This window comes from Rhinopithecus roxellana, chromosome 14 (genome assembly GCF_007565055.1).
Source record: "Rhinopithecus roxellana isolate Shanxi Qingling chromosome 14, ASM756505v1, whole genome shotgun sequence".
Classification (NCBI taxonomy): domain Eukaryota; kingdom Metazoa; phylum Chordata; class Mammalia; order Primates; family Cercopithecidae; genus Rhinopithecus; species Rhinopithecus roxellana.
In genome coordinates, this window is record NC_044562.1 from 58218256 (window position 1) to 58237558 (window position 19303).

Below are 19303 nucleotides of genomic sequence, written 5' to 3' on the forward strand. Positions count from 1 at the left end.
GGGTGAGGAGGGCAGGGAGGCAGGGAGGGCAAGGATGTGGGGAGGCAAGCAGGGAAGGAGGGAGGGCAAGGATGGGGGGAGGAGGGCAGGGAGGAAGGGAGGGCAAGGATGTGGGGAGGCAAGCAGGGAAGGAGGGAGGGCAAGGATGGGGTGAGGAGGGCAGGGAGGCAGGGAGGGCAAGGATGTGGGGAGGCAAGCAGGGAAGGAGGGAGGGCAAGGATGGGGGGAGGAGGGCAGGGAGGAAGGGAGGGCAAGGATGTGGGGAGGCAAGCAGGGAAGGAGGGAGGGCAAGGATGTGGGGAGGCAAGCAGGGAAGGAGGGAGGGCAAGGATGAGGGGAGGAGGGCAGGGAAGCAGGGAGGGCAAGACCAGTGGGGAGAGCAGAGAGCCAGGGAGGGCATGGGTTGGGGAGGAGGGCAGGGAGGGAAAGGATGGGGGGAGGTGGGCAGGGAAGCAGGGGGGCAGGGAGGGCAGGGATGGGGAGGAGTCAGGGAGTCAGGGAGGCAGGGAGGGCATGGATGGGGGAGGAGGGCAGGAGGCAGGGAGGGCATGGACGGGGCTGCCCTCCTGGTGCAGAGAGTGCTCCACCAGCCAAGGGTGGGGCTCTTTACACTCAGGCCGTCCTCTACCGTCACTGAGCCCTGGTGGAGGAGGTGCTCCTCCAGTCACACCTGGCTGTATGCCAGGACCTGCCACGTGGTCATGTGGTCCAGAATGTCCCTTGTCCTTTGAAAACAAACTTTAAATCAACTTATGCATCAATGTCCTCCTAGTTTTCATTTGGAAATGATGAATGCTTAGAAAATATCTTCTCCATTTGAAGCTCCATCCACCTCCCCACCCATTCACCTATCCATCCATCCTTCCATCCACAATTTTGAACACCTTGTGCCAGGCAAGGTAATGGTTGGGAGGAAGTGCCGTTGAGTGACTACATTGATTTCATGGCATTTAAATTAATGACTACTGTTAGGTGCTCCTTAGGGGTGGGGGTGCCTCTCTAACTTGTCATGTTTCTGCCTTTCTCCCCAACCAGTGTGCCAGGGACATAGTCCGGCTCCTTCTATCCCACGGAGCAAATCCTAACCTGCTATGGAGTGGCCATTCCCCGCTCTCCCTGTCCATTGCCAGTGGGAATGACCTGGTGAGCATGTTCTGCACCCACAGATCTGAGCACCTATGTGTTTCCATCTCTAATGCCCACCCCACCAGTCATTGGGATTTGAAGTTGTTGGCCATTTATCCATCCATCCATCTATCCATCTGCCCATCTGTCCATCCAACTACCCATCCACTCACTCTTCCACTCACCTGTCTACCCATCCACCCATTCTTCCATTCATCCATCCATCTATCCACCCAACTTCTCATCCACTTATCCATCTACTCACCTGTCCATCTACCTTCCACTCATCCATTCATCCATCCTTCCACCCAACCACCCACCCACTTATTCATCATCTCATCCATCCATCTATACATCCATCCTTTTAACCAATCACTGATGTATCAACCCAACTACCTATCCACTCATCCATCCACTCAACCGTTCACCCATCCATTCATTCATCAATTTATCCATCCATCCATCCATCCATCCATCCATCCATCCATCCACCCACCCACCCACCTACCTAGACATCATCATCCTTCATTCACCCAGATGGAAGGATCTACCATCCACCCATTCATCCATTCATCTGTCTATCATGTAACTGTTATTTACTGAGTATCTGTTTTGTACCTGGCAGGCACCATTCTAGCACTAGGTGTTGAATTAAACAGTCTCTGCTCTCAAGGATCCTATATTCTAGTTGGAGGAGCCAGACCATAAACTAGTATGTAACACAATTTCAGGAAATGATGAGTATTATGAAGAAAATAAAGCTTGGTGAGGGGATGGAGAATGATGGGAAGGTAGGCTACATTAGCAGGGTGGCATGAAGTGCTACTCAGATGAGGTGACATTTCAGCAGAGGTCTGAAAAAGCTGAAGGCATTCATACAATTTGTAAAAGCTGATGCAGAATGGGGCTTCCAGGTGCTTCTGCAGAGGCCAGCATCTCTGCTCCCTGTTTCCTTCTGTCCTGCACAGAGACATCCATTCAATAAGTCATGTGGGGTCCTAGCTCAGGGCTAGGTCCTGTTAGAGGCAAGGGTGTGGAGGGAAGAAAGCTTTGTTCTGAGGGGCAGAAGCTTGTGAGAGCCAAACACTTAAGGAGCCGTGTCTGGCCACGGCTGTCCTTCCTCGGTGGAATCTGAGCTGGTGGCTGGGCAGAGTAGGGAGAAGGGAGGTGTGCCTCATTCTGCATCTGGCCGAGTGGTCACGGTGACACTGGTGTTCCGGGGCAGAGGCAGACAGCCTGGGCACCAGGCAGATGTGCCCCTAACCCTGTGCTGGAAGCACTGGCCCCTGGGCTTGGCTCTGTCCAGGGCTGGAGAGCAAGGTGGGAGCTGGGACCACACTGGAGAGTCCCCATTTTGTCAGGGGACAGAGAAGGTGCTGGAACCGGCCCACCTGGGTGGAGTTCCAGCTCCTCCCTAACAGACCAGACATGGGACCCCTCCCCGCACAGCGTCATCCTCTGTGGGGCAGGCCAACAGTGGGACCCACCGTGGGAAGGATCTATGGGAAGGGCCAGCAGTGGCCTCCGTGAAGCTCCTGCTTTCAGGGGTTAGTTCTGGAGTGGCCCAGCTCTGGGAACTTCCCCGCTGTCAGGGGAGGTGACATGGCGGCCACTGATGATCCTGTCTGTGTGTGTCCAGGTTGTGAAGGAACTCCTGACCCACGGAGCGGACCCCAACCTGCCCCTGACCAAAGGCTTGGGCAGCGCCCTGTGTGTTGCCTGTGACCTCACCTATGAGCACCAGAGAAGCATGGACAGAAGGCTGGCCCTGGTGAGGGCGGGGGAGAGGGGGTGGCCCTGGTGAGGGCGGTGGGGGGGTGGCCCTGGTGAGGGGGGCGGGAGGTTGGGGTGGCCCTGGGTGGTAGGGGTGTGAGGGTGGGTGGCCCTGGGTGGTAGGGGTGTGAGGATGGGTGGCCCTGGTGAGGGGTGTGAGGGCTGGGTGGCCCTGGTGAGGGGGACAGGAGTGTGGTGGCCCTGGTGAGGGGGATGGGAGGGTGGGTGGCCCTGGTGAGGGGGACAGGAGGGTGGGTGGCCCTGGTGAGGGGGACGGGAGGGTGGGTGGTCCTGGGTGGGGGGAGGGAGGAGTGTGAGGTGGGCTGGCCCTGAGCATGGGGAATGGGGGCTCTGGGAGTGGGGCCCTCATGGACTTCTCTGCCTGACTCTCATTCCTGACAGGCAGTGTATCATTTGTTCTGTGTTCTCCAAGCCTTGGTGGTCTAAATAGTGGAGAAAAGACAAAATGTTGTCTGCTTTTAATATTTTACAGGCCTTAAAAAATATGAGGTGGCAGATCCACTCAACAGACCAGACAGAAAGGTTCCCTGAAGTTTGTCTCAGTGAAAACAGGATTCAGGATACACATAGGCCTCACCCTGGTCCAGCTGCACAATCCTGGCTTTCTCAATGGTCCACACAGCTGCTGGGCGGGGCCGTGGGGCATTGTCCCCTGGCCACAGGGAGCGGCTTTCTTGGGTGGAAGCTCACACTCGGGAAGTCCTGCCCGCACTGGAGGCACCTTCTGTCCTGAGCCCTAGGCACGGTCCTAGAGTGTCCCTCCCACGTGGCTCCGGGAACTCTCGGCGGCTTCGGCTCAGGCAGGGCCTCCCTCTGTGGCCTGCTGCCTGCTGCCCTCTGCCTGTGCCAGCCCGTCCTGCGCCCGGTGTGGGCACCAGCCACGAGCTTGCTTTCCTCAATCCATCTTAATACACACTTTGGTTCTTACCTGTCTGAGGGAGAAAGGGGGAAGCAGGAAGGGGGCGAGACTCAGGCGTCTGGAAGGCGGGGCGAGACTCAGGCGTCTGGAAGTGGGGCCGAGACTCGGGCGTCTGGAAGTGGGGCCGAGACTCGGGCGTCTGGAAGGGGGTGCGAAACTCAGGCGTCTGGAAGCGGGGAGGAGACTCGCGTGTGGAAGGAGGGGCGAGACTCAGGCGTCTGGAAGAGGGGACGTCTGGAAGGTTGTTTGACTCCACAAAAGGGTAGCTTTACTTGAAAGAACTGAGACTCTTGAGATGCTGTTTCCAGATCTGATTTTAAGGCTCCTGTCCTCCTTCCTAAGATGCTCTTCTGTCTGGGATAGACTATGCAGGGACGCCGTGGTCAGCTTTCCGTAGGCGGCAGAGGATGGAATGAAACAGTGTGTGTGGATAGTTGGCACCATTTCTGGACCTGGGGGCTGGGAGGGGCCCCCGATGTGCTTTCTGAGCTTCATGGGGCCCAGGATTGATGACCAGTCTCTCATTCATCAAAGTCTGAGTGAACAGGAAAAGGACACCAGACGGGAGAGGCAGCTCAGGGGGCAGCGTTGTGTGTGGACGCTGATTGGAAGATGTGTCTTGAACGTACGGAATAGCACTTTGTCCGGGGTTGGGGGCTCCCAGCACCTCGTCCAGGGTTAGGGGGCTCCCCAGTGCCTCGTCCAGGGTTAGGGGACTCCCCAGCGCCTCGTCCGGGGTTGGGGGGCTCCCAGCACCGTGTCCAGGATTAGGGGGCTCCCCAGTGCCTCGTCTGGGGTTACGGGGCTCCCAGCACTTTGTCAGGGGTTAGGGGGCTCCCCCAGTACCTCGTCCGAGGTTAGGGGGCTCCCCAGCGCCTCGTCTGGGGTTATGGGGTTCCCAGCACTTAGTCAGGGGTTGGGGGCGCCCCAGTGCCTTGTCCGGGGTTAGGAGGCTCCCAGCACCTTGTCGGGGTTTAAGGGGCTCCCCAGTGCCCCCTATTTTTTATTTATAAAATATAAAAACATTTTTTATCATCTGTATGCCATCAGCCAGTTGTAAAAACACTAATATGGCAGAATTTGATTCGCTTTTGTTATCTCTGTGGATTCTCTTACCTCTTCCTGGAGTGACTTCTATCAGGGTCCTGTAGTCTGTTTAATGGACTGAATTTCTGTTAGTTTAAGAGTTCCCCAACTGATCCCTTTGGATTTGTCTCTTCCTTTCCAATTTTTTTTTTTTTTTTTTTTTTTTTAGACGGAGTTTCACTCTTGTCGCCCAGGCTGGAGTGCAGTAGTGCAATCTCGGCTCACTGCAACCTCTGCCTCTCAGGTTCAAGCAATTCCCCTGCCTCAGCCTCCCAAGTAGCTGGGATTACAGGCACCTGCCACCAAGTCCAGATAATTTTTGTATTTTTAGTAGAGATGGGGTTTTGCCATGTTGGCCAGGCTGGTCTCTAACTCCTGACCTCAGGTGATCCGCCCGCCTTGGCCTCCCAAAGTGCTGGGATTACAGGAGTGAGCCACCGCGCCTAGCCTCTTTACAGTATTTTAAATCTGTTTCCCTTTTCCTCATTGCCTGAGCCAGGTTCCACTTGAGTGACAACATCCCAGCATGTTCCTGATGCCAGGGGACTGTTTCTGCGGTGCCTTCTGTACATTTCTGGTAGCTGTCCTTTTCCAAAGTAGGGAGCACCCCTTCATTTGCAGCTTGCCATGAGGATTTTATCACGTTGGTTATGGAAAAACTTTTTTTTCATTATTACTTTTTGTTTGCCAAAAAACATTACGGTAACATACCTATAATGTTTTGCCTTTCAAAAACATTACGGTAACATACCTATAACACAAAGTTTACCATCTTAACCACTGCAGGTGTGCATGTTGTGGTAAGTCTGTTCTCATTGCTGTGCAGCCGTCATCACCCTCCCTCTCCAGAGCTGCTTCATCTTGCAAAACAAAGCCTCTGTCTCCATTCCACACTCACTCCCATTCCCCACCCCCGGCCTCTGGCCATTCTACTTTCTGTCTGTGAATGTGAAACGCCCCACATACATGGAAGCACACAGTACTTGTTCTTTTTGTGACTGGCTTTTACTCAGCACCCTGTCCTGAAGGTTCATCTATGGGGTAGCTGGTGTCAGGATTTCCTTTCTTTTCAAGGCTGAGTGATATCCCCCAGGATGCATGCACGACATCTGGCTTCTCCGTTTCTCTCTTGATGGACATTTTGGACTGCTTCCACGTTTGAGCTGTTGTGAGGAATGCTGCTAGTGGCACGAATGGACACGTTTCTCTTCGAGAGCCCAATTTTAGTTCTTCTGGGAACTTGCCTGGAAGTGGGATGGCTGAGTCCTATGGTATAATCGTTCTATGTTTAATTTTTTTTTTTTTTTTTGAGTCAGAGTCTCCCTCTGTCGCCCAGGCTGGAGTGCAGAGGTGTGATTTCAGCTCACTGCGAACTCTGCCTCTCAGGTCTAAGCAATCCTCCTGCCTCACCCTCCTGAGTAGCTAGGATTACAGGTGTGTGCCACCACACCCAGCTAATTTTTATATTTTTAGTAGAGACGGGATTTCACCATGTTGGTCAGGCTGATCTTTGAACTCCTGACCTCAAGTGATCCTCCCACCTTGGCCTCCCAAAGTGCTGGGATTACAGGCCTGAGCCACCGCACCCAGCCATATGTTTAATGTTTTGAAGAACCTCCGTACTGTTTCCACGGCAGCTGCACTGTTTCATGTTCTCACCAACAGTGAACAGGGTTCCAGTCACTCCAGACTATCACCAATACTTGCTATTTTCTGTTTTTTTGATAGTTGCCATCCTAATGGATGCGAGGTGGTATTTTGTTTGTTTTTTAAACAGAGTCTCACTCTGTCGCCCAGGCAGGAGTGCAGTGATGTGATCTCGGCTCACTGTAGCCTCCACCTCCCGGGTTCAAGTGATTCTTGCTGGAATTACAGGCGCCCACCACCACACCCAGCCAATTTTTGTATTTTTAGTAGAGATGGGGTTTTTGCCATGTTGGCCAGACTGGTCTCAAACTCCTGGCCTCAAGCGATCCATCTGTCTTTTCCTCCCAAAGTGCTGGGATTACAGGTGGAAGTCACCCCCACCAGCCTTCTCATTGTGGTTTTGATATGTATTTCCCTAATGATGAGAGATTCATGTGCTTATTGGCCATTTGTGTATCTTATTTGGAGAAATGTCTGTTCAACTCCTTCGGCAATTTTTGAATCTTCATTATTATTGTTGTTTTAGGACATTTCTATATATTCTAGATGTTAATCCCTTATCGAGTATGTAATTTACACATATTTTGATATACGAAAGTTTTTAATTTTCATGAAGTCCAGCTTGTCTATTTTTTCTTTTGTTGCCTTTGCCTTTAGTGTCATAGCCCAGAAATCGTTGCCAAATTCAATGTCGTGAAGATTCTTCCTATGTTTTCTTCTAAGAGTTTTCGGGCCGGGCGCGGTGGCTCAAGCCTGTAATCCCAGCACTTTGGGAGGCCGAGACGGGCGGATCACGAGGTCAGAAGATCGAGACCATCCTGGCTAACATGGTGAAACCCCGTCTCTACTAAAAAATACAAAAAAAACTAGCCGGGTGAGGTGGCGGGCGCCTGTAGTCCCAGCTACTCGGGAGGCTGAGGCAGGAGAATGGCGTAAACCCGGGAGGCGGAGCTTGCAGTGAGCTGAGATCGGCCACTGCACTCCAGCCTGGGTGACAGAGCAAGACTCCGTCTCAAAAAAAAAAAAAAAGAGTTTTCTAGTTTCAGCTAGGAACTTTCAGAAATACTTTTCCGTAGCCTCCTGGAAAATCTGGTGCTTTTCTCTTATTATGCTTTCGTGGGATCTGAGTCCATGGAGTCCCTGAAACCCTAGGGGTGCCCTGGCTTGTGGGGTAATGTAAACAATGGTGCTGCAGGACCCTTCTGCTGGAGGCCTGGGCTGCCTAGGTCCTGGCGACGACTCCATCTTCCACCACGTCTTGCTGTTCAGGCTGTGGTAGAACCTTGTTTCGGGGGCTCTTCCTCTGGCGCTCCTGTGGCTGCTGCAGCAGACCATAGCCTGGGCAGCTTAAGCCACAGAAGTGAGCTGGCTCTGGTCTTGGAAGGTGGAGGCCGCGGTCGCGGTGTTGCAGGGTTGCGACCCTGGTGTAGACCCTGGTGTAGACCTCGCCGTGGCTTCTGGGGGCTGGCTGGCCAACTCTGCCCTCCTCAGCTCATGGTGTTCTCCTGCATGCATGCCTGTCTCTGCAGCCAAATGTCCCTTCTCAAAAGACAATGGTCATACTGGACCACCTACCACCCTAAGGGCCTCATGTTACTTTGATCATCTGCAACGACCCTATGTCCAAATAAAGTCATGTTCACAGATCCTGGGGGTTAGGACTTCAACGTACCTTTTTAGGGGACCCAAGCGAACCCACACACGGCTTCGGCGTTTTCAGTCTTCTCCTTTCTCCTTGGCTGCTGTTCTTGGCCTCTGCCCGTGGTGAGCACGTGGGACGCACAGGCCTGAGGTGGAGCTCGTTGAGGGTCTGGGGTCACCAGGCCTCCTGAATATTCTTATACTAAACTTTCTAAAGATTGTCCCGTAAATGAACGCGTGAAGCTCAAGCTCCGGCCCCCCAACTCCCCAGGCCCCGCCGTGTGGATGGCCGCAGCACAAGGCATGAGTTCCACATTTGTCTTTGAACGGCCAAGGAAGGGGCTGCCAGAACATAGGTTAGCAGTGTTTGGAGAAAAACTACTGCAGAAAGGAGCTTTCATCAGCCAGGGGAACTTTAGAAAGTCCCTCCCTCACTGTCTTTTCTGTGGCCTCCGGGGGACAAAATCGTGTTCTCATGAACATTTCTAGCTCCTCTCACTGGGCAGGCTCTGCTTAGATACGGGGCCCCAAATTTCCTTAATTTGAGAGCAGAGCAAGTCCGACTGAAGGATCCGTGTTCAAGCCCACTGGTCCTGACAAACTCCTCAGAGACACACGCCGGGCTGGTCAGCTTCAGGCCGCCCCTTCCTCTTACCAGAAAGGTCCCAGCCTTCCCTCCCGGTGCTGTTCAGCAGGGGTTGTGGTCTCAGAGGCGGAGCTCCCTGGGCAGGGCTGGTTCCTGGAGTATGCTGATGCTGCTGGGGTCTGAAGAGACATGGAGCACAGGGCCACTGGAGAGGCGGGCTCCGGGGATGGAGGGGCGAGGTTAGCTAGCTGCAGCCAAGGGCATGCCTGGGGAGCCTCAGCAGGGGAACGGGATCATTGTGCCATGGAGGTGGGGCAGAGTGCCTGGGGGGTGAGGTGGAGGCAATGATGTCAAAGTTCAGATGGGGGTGCTTGGGAGGTGAGGGTCTGGAAGGGAGCGTTGGCGAGTGAATGGTTTAGCACAGGGACAGCAAAGTGTATCTCAGTTCTCACTGTGGATGAGGCGGTCACCCTGGGCAGCCAGGGCCAGGGCTGGAAGATACTCCTGGTGAGAGACAGGCAGGTCAGCAGATGGGGAGGGGCTGTGGCGGGAGAGGAAGGGGTGAGGACATGGGACCTAGGTTGAGAAAGCCCCAGGCCAAAGCCCACACTGCACACCCTACTGGGGCTGGTTGTCCCCAGTGACTCCCGGGGTTGGGGTCAGTGTGGAGGGGTCTGGAGACATGGGGGCTGTGGGGATGCAGAAGTTCCCAGGAATGATGTTTGGCCAGAGGGGAGAAGGTGCTCAGCAGGGTGAGACTAAGAGGTGAATCCCAGCTGCTGCCGATTGGCCAGTCCTGGGAGCCCAGGAGCGGGGTGGGGAAGGGTGGCTGCATCACGACCCAGGCAGAGCTGTCCAGAGAAGCTGTCCCAGTGCCAGGACTGAGTGAGGCCTGGGTGCCCTACAAAGACAACACTTGGGGGATGGGGGTGGGCTGACAAGACCCCCAGCAATATTGGGCAGGGAAGGGTTGATCCATCGTCCACCCACCTGTCCATCACCGAGCACCTGTGGCAGCCCTCGCTCACCCACCGTCTGCCCACCTTTCCTGAAAAAGATTTGATGAGGTGGGGGGGCCTCGGAGGCATGTCCAGCAGGGAGCCGACTCGTGGGGTTTTTGGCATGTTATCATGGCTTCAGCAGGAAGGAGAGTCAAGAACACGGGGGTGTCATGGTGGATCTGGGTGGCTCTATCCTCGGGAGCAGTGGAAAACAGCCGCCTCCTGTGCCTGGCGTATGCCTTGCCTGGCCTCACTTGGCCTTGAGGAATCTGTGTATAAACTCCACCCATGCCCCCATGCGCCAGGGAGTCAGCCTTTCAGGCCAGGCTGGCCACTGGTGTCGGTGGCATTGGCCGCTCCGCCGTCCCGCACTGTGCCTGGTGCCATGCCCAGGGCATTGTTCTCGTGTGTTGCTGAGAAAGCACGGTTGCTGTGTTTGTGTGGAATGTGTGTTATGCATGTCACAGAGAGTGGGGATCTCGCTGGGGGAATTGTGTTTCACCGAATCATGGCCCTGCTTGCATTTGGCTAGCAAGGCCCCCATGCACACAGCAGTGAGCCTTTCCCAGATGACGGCCTGGTTTTCATCCACTCACACGGGCTGCCCTGAGCCTGCCAGGCCCCCTGATAGAACTTGCCTCCTCCCATGTCAGAAGGGGCAGCCTCTTTAGATGATCCTTGCTTTGGATGGGATTGTTGTGCCTGTTGGGCCAGAGACCATTGCTGTCGTATGTTTGCCACAAATCAGGCACACGTGCACACAGGCTCATGCATTCACACATTTGTCAGGGATGCTTGCACTCAGACATACATGTGTGCCCTTACTCATGCATGCACACACACTAGCCCCCACTCATGCACAGACACTCACACATGCATGTGCACACACCCACACTGCACACCTACATGCATGCAGGCACACTCACACCTACCCACCTATGAACATGCATGCACATATCCACACACACTCACCCACTGGCCCCACACATGCACACACACACATCCACACACATGCACACACCTGCCTACATACAGGCACACTCACACCCACCCAGCCATGAACACACATACACATACCCATGCATGCACATGCACTGGCCCCCTGCCCTGCACACACCTACATATAGGCATACACGTGCACTTGCTGTCTTGTTGAGCACCACCATGGCGTGTTGGGATCTGATGAAGAACAAGAGCTGCCTGGTGTCTGCCCTTATGTCACTGGCAGCCTGAGGGGAGCAGGACTGTAACGGACTTCACAGACTCCATTGATTCTATGGTGCTGGGAGTCGGGTGCCAGGGAGGGCTCCCCGAGGCATGGCCTAGCCTTGACTTCACTGTGACATCATTAGGGCTCAGCTCAGCTCCAACTCCTTGTCCATGAGGTCAGCCCCGTCTCCGTCTCCCTCTCCCCGTTCGTCTCATGGGCACTGCTGCACACCTGCAAGGGTGGCCTCAGTGGGGACTGCAGGTGACCGTGGCCCTCCTCAGGCGGTGCTTCACTGCTCCCACCAGCCAGGATGTCCTTGCGTGTGTGACCTGGTTCTGTTCTCCACAGATTGACCGACTCATCGATCACGGGGCCGACATTCTGAAGCCGGTGACGCTCAGACAGGGGGAGAAGGTGGCGGTGGGCACAGCTGTGGACTATGGCTACTTCAGATTCTTCCAGGTAGGTGGTGAGCCTCCTGTGAGGAAGGAGGGGGAGTGTGGGTCATGTGCAGGACTCCCGGCTGGGGCATTAGCTCCTCTGGGGCAAAGCTGGGCTCAAGGTTCCTAGTGCCTCCCCCAGAGCAGCCCCTTGGCTGCAGAGGCAAACCCCCCGAAGTGCCGAGCTTATGCCAGGTGCAGCTGTGTGTGCTCCCAGCTTTGTGTGTGTGTCAGGGTTCGTCCTCAGTTATACATCATAAGAGCCGAGAGGGGCCCTCGATCACCCAGAGTCACCCCCGCAGTGAGGGGCGAGCCCGGGACCCTGTGGTGACCCTGGCACTGTGTGCAGGACCGGAAGATTGCCCACTGCCCCTTCCACACGCTGATGCCAGCAGAGCGCGAGACGTTCCTGGCACGGAAGCGGCTCCTGGAGTACATGGGCTTGCAGCTACGGCAGGCTGTCTTTGTCAAGGAGAGCCAGTGGGACCCCACGTGGCTGTACCTGTGCAAGAGAGGTGAGCAGTGGGCCCTGTTCTGCTCTGCTCCACAGGGCAGGGTTCCGGCCTCATGCCTGGGGCTGTGATCCCTGGAGATCTGGACCCCCTGGGGCTCTGGAGGGGCCTTCCTGGGGCTGGGCTCGTCAGCTTGGCTTGGCCCAGCCCCTTTGTGTCACGTCCTCCAAGGAGCTCGTGCAGGAGAGATTGAGAAGAGGGGTCTGGACTGGGGAGGTTCCCCTGGGAAGCGGGGTTGGCCTAGGGCCAGGGCCCAGGTCAGAGGGGCCCCATGCCCAGGAGAGGATCAGGCACCGCTGCAGGAGCCCTGTCGGGAGTTCCAGTCCACCCAGCACAGGGCATGTGGGCCTGAGGCCTGGGGTGGTGCTCCCCTGCATCATCATACCCCTACAGGGTGCATCCTACACACCACCACATGTCCCCAGCTCCCCACATGCACCCACCCCACAAACGTACCATCCATCTACTGATGTCTACTCCCCCATGTACCCACCCCCACATACCCACCCCCACCCACCTGGTCACCCCCACATACCCACCCCCCACCCACCTGGTCACCCCCACTCCCACATACTCCCCACCCCCACATCCCCACCCACCTACTCACCCCCACCCCTACATAGCCCCTCATGTTCCCACCCCCACGTTTACCTACTTATGTCTACCTTGCACACACAGACCCACTTACACATCCATATACACTGACACCCACACCCATCCTCTCCTCACATAAAAACCTGTCACATGTTAACGTGTGTGCACACACACACACAGGAACCTGCTGATCCCACCCTCCACACTGAGTCCTCAGCATGCAGTAGCCCCCTACAGTCCCACACAGTCCCCCACTAAGCACACAGTGCTCCACCCCACACATTTCCACATGCTGTTAGTCCATTTGTGTGGCTGTAAAGGAACGTCTGAGACCGGGTAATTAGAGAAGAGGTTTAATAGGCTTGTGGTTCTGCAGGCTGCACAGGAAGTACGGTACCAGCATCTGCTTCTGGAGAGACCTCAGGGAGTTTCTACTCCCGGTGGAGGGTGAAGGGAAGCCTGTCCATCACGTGGCAAGAGAGGGAGGGAGAGAGAGAAGGCGGGGGTGTCCCAGGCTCTTCTAAACTCCCAGCTCTCATGTAAACTAACTGAGAACTCAATCGTCCCCAAGGAGATGGCACCAAGCTACTCATGAGGGATCCATCCCCACGATCCGGTCACCTCCTACCAGACCCCACCTCCCACAGGGGGCCCGCAGTTCAACATGAGATTTGGAGGGGACACACATCCAAACCACATCGCATGCTTATGTCCCCACAAATATTTACCAGCCACATGCCCACCCACACACTTGCACACTCCCCAGCATGTATGCCCTGAAATCCCTCAGCCCCACCCCACAGTTATCTGCACACTTACCCACACACATGCCTGTCCCCACCCACACAGCACACTGCTTCCCCACATCCCACCCAACCATGGTCTGCATACATCTACACACACATATGGACACCCCACACCCACCTCCCGAACTCACTTATGTACTGTCACACATGTGCCCACCCTCGCATAAACCCCCACCCCACCCCAACATCTGCCCTATCCAGCCCCGGCCCTCACTTACAGACCAACTTATCCACTGCCACCCATGTCTCACACATGCACACAGCCACAAGCCACTCCCATAATATGTACCCCCCCCACACACACATACTAACCTCCCCTTGACACAAACATAAACTTCCCCCCACCTGGCTCGCCCACCAGTACACATGGATGCATCTTTGCTGAGGCTACTTCATGGCCAGGGTGCCTGCAAGGTGAGGCCTCCATTTGTGTAGAGCCCCACTTGGGGGATATAGGCTCTGCCTTGGGCATGACACCCCTGAGGACACTGGGGTTCTAATCAGGCTTGTACTGGCCCATGGGCAGAGGACCAGGCAGGGAGAGGCAAGTTGAGAAGACCCACGTCTACTGCCTCCTCCTGTCCATCAGAGATTAGATCCTAAAATGGGGTGTCACTTACGGAGAAGTATCCCATTGTCCCAACCCCCAGCTCCAGAGCCTTGGCTCAGCGATTCTGCCCAGGGGAGAGACACACCATAAAACAGTGAGCTTCACACCTCATCACAAAGAAACCGACTTCATTTTTAACAGAGCAAAGACAACTTCAAGCCTAATGTTGAGCGGCAATGCGAAGGAGATTGGTAATTTCTCTGGAGATAGACTAAACTATAGAATGGCTAATTGCTAGAGAAAACTAAGAAAAGAGAGAGACAGGAGAGGCCTTCCTGTGGTTGTAACAAGTCTCACACACCCCAAGGACTGATCTAAAGAGCACACAGCATATAAAGAAACATTTATTCAATAAAATATTTTAAAACTCAGTAAGAACAGAGAATGTCTGTGATATTAAACCAAGATCTACCTTCCTTTTCACCCTCCCAGCTCAGGGAGGCAGAAACTCTATTCCAGACGGGTACAGCCAAGAATACCAGTAGAAGGGGGCATGGATGTCAATAATTCTCATCCTGCCCCCAGCTACCTGTTGCTGAAGCTAAGTTCCTATTGCTCCAAGATGGCCAGGAGGTGGTGGCTGCATTCTTATCCTCAGCTTCCAAGATGGCCAGGAGCTGGAGGCTCCATTCTTATCTTCAGCTTCCAAGATGGCCAGGAGCTGGAGGCTCCATTCTTATGCTCAGCTTCCAAGATGGCCAGGAGGTGGTGGCTCCATTCTTATGCTCAGCTTCCAAGATGGCCAGGAGGTGGTGGCTCCATTCTTATGCTCAGCTTCCAAGATGGCCAGGAGGTGGTGGCTCCATTCTTATGCTCAGCTTCCAAGATGGCCAGGAGCTGGAGGCTCCATTCTTATCTTCAGCTTCCAAGATGGCCAGGAGGTGGTGGCTCCATTCTTATGCTCAGCTTCCAAGATGGCCAGGAGGTGGTGGCTCCGTTCTTATGCTCAGCTTCCAAGATGGCCAGGAGGTGGTGCACTAAGAATTACTGGAGGTGATGATGGGCAATATCAAGAAGATTGGTAAACTCACTGGAAATACAGGTGAAACTATCATCTGCCAGCAATTATATACTATAGTTTGTATTACCTATAAAGTATGCCGAAGAAAAATGAGGAAAGATAGCTGGGAAGAGCCCTCCTGTTGTCAGAACAAATCTTGAATACCGACCTTGGGAACTATCCCTTCAATGAGCTCTGATCTAGTTGGATCAGCCTCGGAAGCCATTTATACCCAGGGCACTGTTGCAAATTATGAACAGTCAGCCAGCAATTATCAGAACTAAACAGGAGTGTATGGTCATGGAAGGAGACAGTCAAAGAGATCCTTGTCCAAACCACTGTCTCCTTAGGGTCACTGTGGACAAACCCAAGACTGCCTTCCATGAGAAGGAGCATCAGAAGCTTTATACTGCAGGAGAGAAATGGATTTCATGCAACTAACCCAGCTGATCATTAACCAAATAAGCAAACAGATAGTAATATCCAGCCCCGAGGGAGAAGAATGAAGGAAAATGAACAGCTCCTCAGAGAAAAGTGGGAGACCAACAAGAGAGAAAAAAGGAATGATGAGAAATGAAGAGATCATCAGGGGAAAGTGGACACCATCAAGCACACCAATATGTATATAATTAGAGTGCTGGAAGCGGAGGTGAGAGAGGAGCAGGAAAAATGTTTGGAGAAATGATGGATAAAAACTTTCTAAATGTATTTAAAAATAATTTATGTATCTAGGAAGCTTAATGGAGTTTCAAAGAGGATAAAATGGAGATTCGTAAAACAGACATATCAGAGTTAAAATACTGAAAGTCAAGACAGGGAGAAAACATTTAAAGCAGCAAGAGAAAAATAACTCAAAACTTACAAGGGAATCCCAGTAAGATTAACAGCTAGCCGGCATCTCATCAGAAGAAATTGGTTTGGGGGATGGTCAAGATGGCTGATAAGAAGCATTTCATGCCCACTTTCTCCACTTAGTAGAACCAGAACAGTGTATAGACAGTCACACTCCAAGTACTTTATCCAAGAGAGAATGCTGGAACTCAACAGAGAAGTGACAGGGGACACCAAAAGTGGGGGAGGAGGAGGAGAGGCAGCCTCTCTGACTGGATTCGGCTGGGCACCAGGAGTGAATTCCCAGTGTAGGGAAGAGGTGAGTAGTAGATTTCCAGTGGCCCACTTCCTCACCTTGGAATCATGCAATCCTGGCAGGACAATCACTTGACCCTCCCAATCCTTGAAGCTAATATAGGAAGCTTCCAGGAGGCTGTGGGATGGAAGAGCTCCAGGAAGGAAGGTTGCACTGGGTTCCACAGCCTTTCTGAGACCTAAGTGGCCTCAGCAAGTCACCATTTTCAAAACTAGCCTCTGGAAAACTACATTCTGTCCTGGGACCCACGGGCCCTGGGACTATGGAGTATTATGAAAACTCAAGTTGTCACTGCTGATACGGGAGCAAGCCAGGTATGCTCCCACAGCAGGGGGTGGGAACTGAGCAAGGCCTGGGTGGCAGTGGCTGGTGCTGGGAAGTGAGCACTTCTGTGATCTGAGACAGGGATGTAAGTGGGCTGGAGTTCAGTGGCACAATCTCAGCACGCTGTAACCTCTGTCTCCTGGGTTCAAGTGATTCTCCTGCCTCAGCCTCCTGAGTAGCTGGGATTACAGGCACGCACCACCATGCCTGGCTATTTTTTTGTATTTTTAGTAGAGATGGGGTTTCACCATGTTGGTCAGGCTGGTCTTGTATTCCTGACCTGATGATCTGCCTGCCTCGGCCTCCCAAAGTGTTGGGAATTACAGGTATGAGCCACCACGCCTGGCCACCAAAAAGAAATTTTTGAGATCCCAGATAAAGAATTTGAAATACTGATTTTTAGGCCAGGTGTGGTGGCTCACACCTGTAATTCCAACACTGGGAGGCTGAGGCAGGCAGATCATTTGAGGTCAGGAGTTCCACACCAGCCTGGCCAACATGGTGAAACCTTGTCTTTACTAAAGTACAAAAATGAGCTGGGTGTGGTGGTGCATGCCTGTAATCCCAGTCACTCGTGGGGCTGAGGCAGGAGAAATGATGAACCCGGGAAGCAGAGGCTGCAATGAACTGAGATCATGCTACTGCACTCCAGTCTGGGTGGCAGAGTGAGACTCTGTCTCAAAAAAAAAAAAAAAAATCAAAATAATTGATTTTAAAGGATCTAAAATAGAAGAGAATACTGAACAAACAATACAAAGAAATTAGAAAAACAATTAAAGATATGAATGAGAAATTTATCAAAGAGACATTTAAAAAAATAACCAAACAGAAATTCTGGAACTAAAGAATTCGTTGAAGGAAATACAAAATACATTTGAAAGCATCAACAATAGACTAGATGAGACAGAGGAAATCTCAAAACTTGAAGACGGGTCTTTTGAAATAATCCAATCAAACAAAAGTTAAAGATAAAAGAATAAAAACAAATAAACAAAGGCTTCATGATATTTAGGATGACATAAAGCAACTAAATTTGCAAATTATTGGTATCCTTAAGGGCAAAGAAACCAAGGATTAGAAAATGTATTAATGAATTAGGACCAGGTGTGGTGGCTTACACCTATAATACCAGTGCTTTGGGAGGCCAAGGTGGGAAGATTGCTTGAGGCCAGGAATTTTGAGACCACCCTGGGCAATATAGCAAGACCCTATCTCTACAAAAAAGAAAAAAAATAGCTGGGTATCATGGCATGCACCTATAGTCCTAGCTGCTTGGGAGGCTGGGCCCAGGAGTTTGAGGTTACTGTGGGCTAGGATTGTGCCACTGTACTCCAGCCTGGGTGACACAGCAAGACCCTATCTCTCAAAAGAAATAGTTTTTTTTTTTTTTTTTTAAAGAAAACTAATTTAATGAAATAATAGATGAAAACTTCTCAAGTCTAGCAAGAGATATAGACATTCAGATAAAGGAAGTTCAAATGAACCACAGGAAGATACAACAATAAAAGATCTTCTGCATGGCACATTATAGGCAGACCGTCTAAAGTCAAAGAAAATCTTAAAAGCAGCAAAAGAAAAGCGTCTAGTCACCCATAAAGGAAATTCCTTAAGACTAACAGATTTATCAGCAGAAATCTCACAGGCCATAAGAGAATGGGATGGTATATTCAACATGCTGAAAGAAAAAAACCCTGTCACCCAAGAATACTATATCCAGCAAAATTATCTTTCATAAATGAAGGACAAATAAAATCACCCCTGGACAAACAAATGCTGAGGTAATTCATTACTGCTAGAACAATTCTACAAATGCTCAAGTGAGTCCTAAATGTAGAAGTTAAAGGACAACATTTACCATTATGAAAACACACCAAAGTATAAAAGTCACTGGCAAAGTAGTTACACAAAGGAGGAAGAGAAAGAACTCAAATGCTACCACTATAGAAATCCACCGAAGCACAATACCAAACTATAAGAAAGGAACAAGAAGTATAGGAAAGAACCAGAAAACAACACGATGGGAACAAAGCCTTAGGTATCAAGAATAACCTAAACATTAACAAATTAAAGTATCCTCTGAAAAGATAGAATAGCTAAGTGGATTAAAAATGATCCATGATCCAAAAATGATTCTGCTTACTAGAAACTCACCTTATCATTAAAGACATATAGACTGAAATAACGGGATGAAAAAAGATATTCCAAGCAAACATAAACCAGTAGTGAGCAGGAGTAACTAGGTATACTTATATCAGATAAAATGGACTTTTAGTCAGGAAGAGTAAAAAAAAAAAAGTCATTAAACGGATCAGTCTAGCAAGAGGATATTACAACCCTAAATATATATGCACCCAACACTGGAGCACCCAGATTCATGAAGCAAATATTACTAATCTAAAGGCAGATATATACTGCAATACAATAATAATGGGGGTCTTCAATACCACATTCTCAGCGTTAGGCAGATTATCTAGACAGAAGATAAACAAAGAAACATTGGATTGCAACAGGACATCAGACCAAATGGGCCTCACAGACATTTACAGAACATTTTATCTAACAAATGCAGAATATACTTTTCATCAGCACATGGAACATCCTTCAGGATAGACCATATGTTAGAGAACAAAACAAATCTCAACAAATTTAAAAAATCAAAATCATATCAGGTATCGTCTCAGACCACTATGGACTAAAATGAGAAGTCTGCCAAGAAAAACTCTGTAAACTATACAAATACATACACTATTCAAATATGTATACTATACACATATTTATATACAAATATATACAACTATGTGTATACAAATTTGCAAACAGAAATTAAACATGTTTCTGAATGAATATTGAATCAATGAAGA

General features: G+C 51.5%; 1 protein-coding gene across 1 annotated transcript in view; it reads left to right on the forward strand.

Moving 5' to 3' along the window:
• The window catches only part of ANKMY1 (ankyrin repeat and MYND domain containing 1), a 74899-nt gene that overhangs the window by 43677 nt on the left and 11919 nt on the right, over positions 1-19303 (forward strand). The window contains 4 exon segments of the mRNA XM_010359127.2: positions 1036-1143; positions 2765-2896; positions 11358-11471; positions 11799-11964. Of these exon segments, the coding sequence (XP_010357429.2) occupies positions 1036-1143; positions 2765-2896; positions 11358-11471; positions 11799-11964 (520 nt within the window).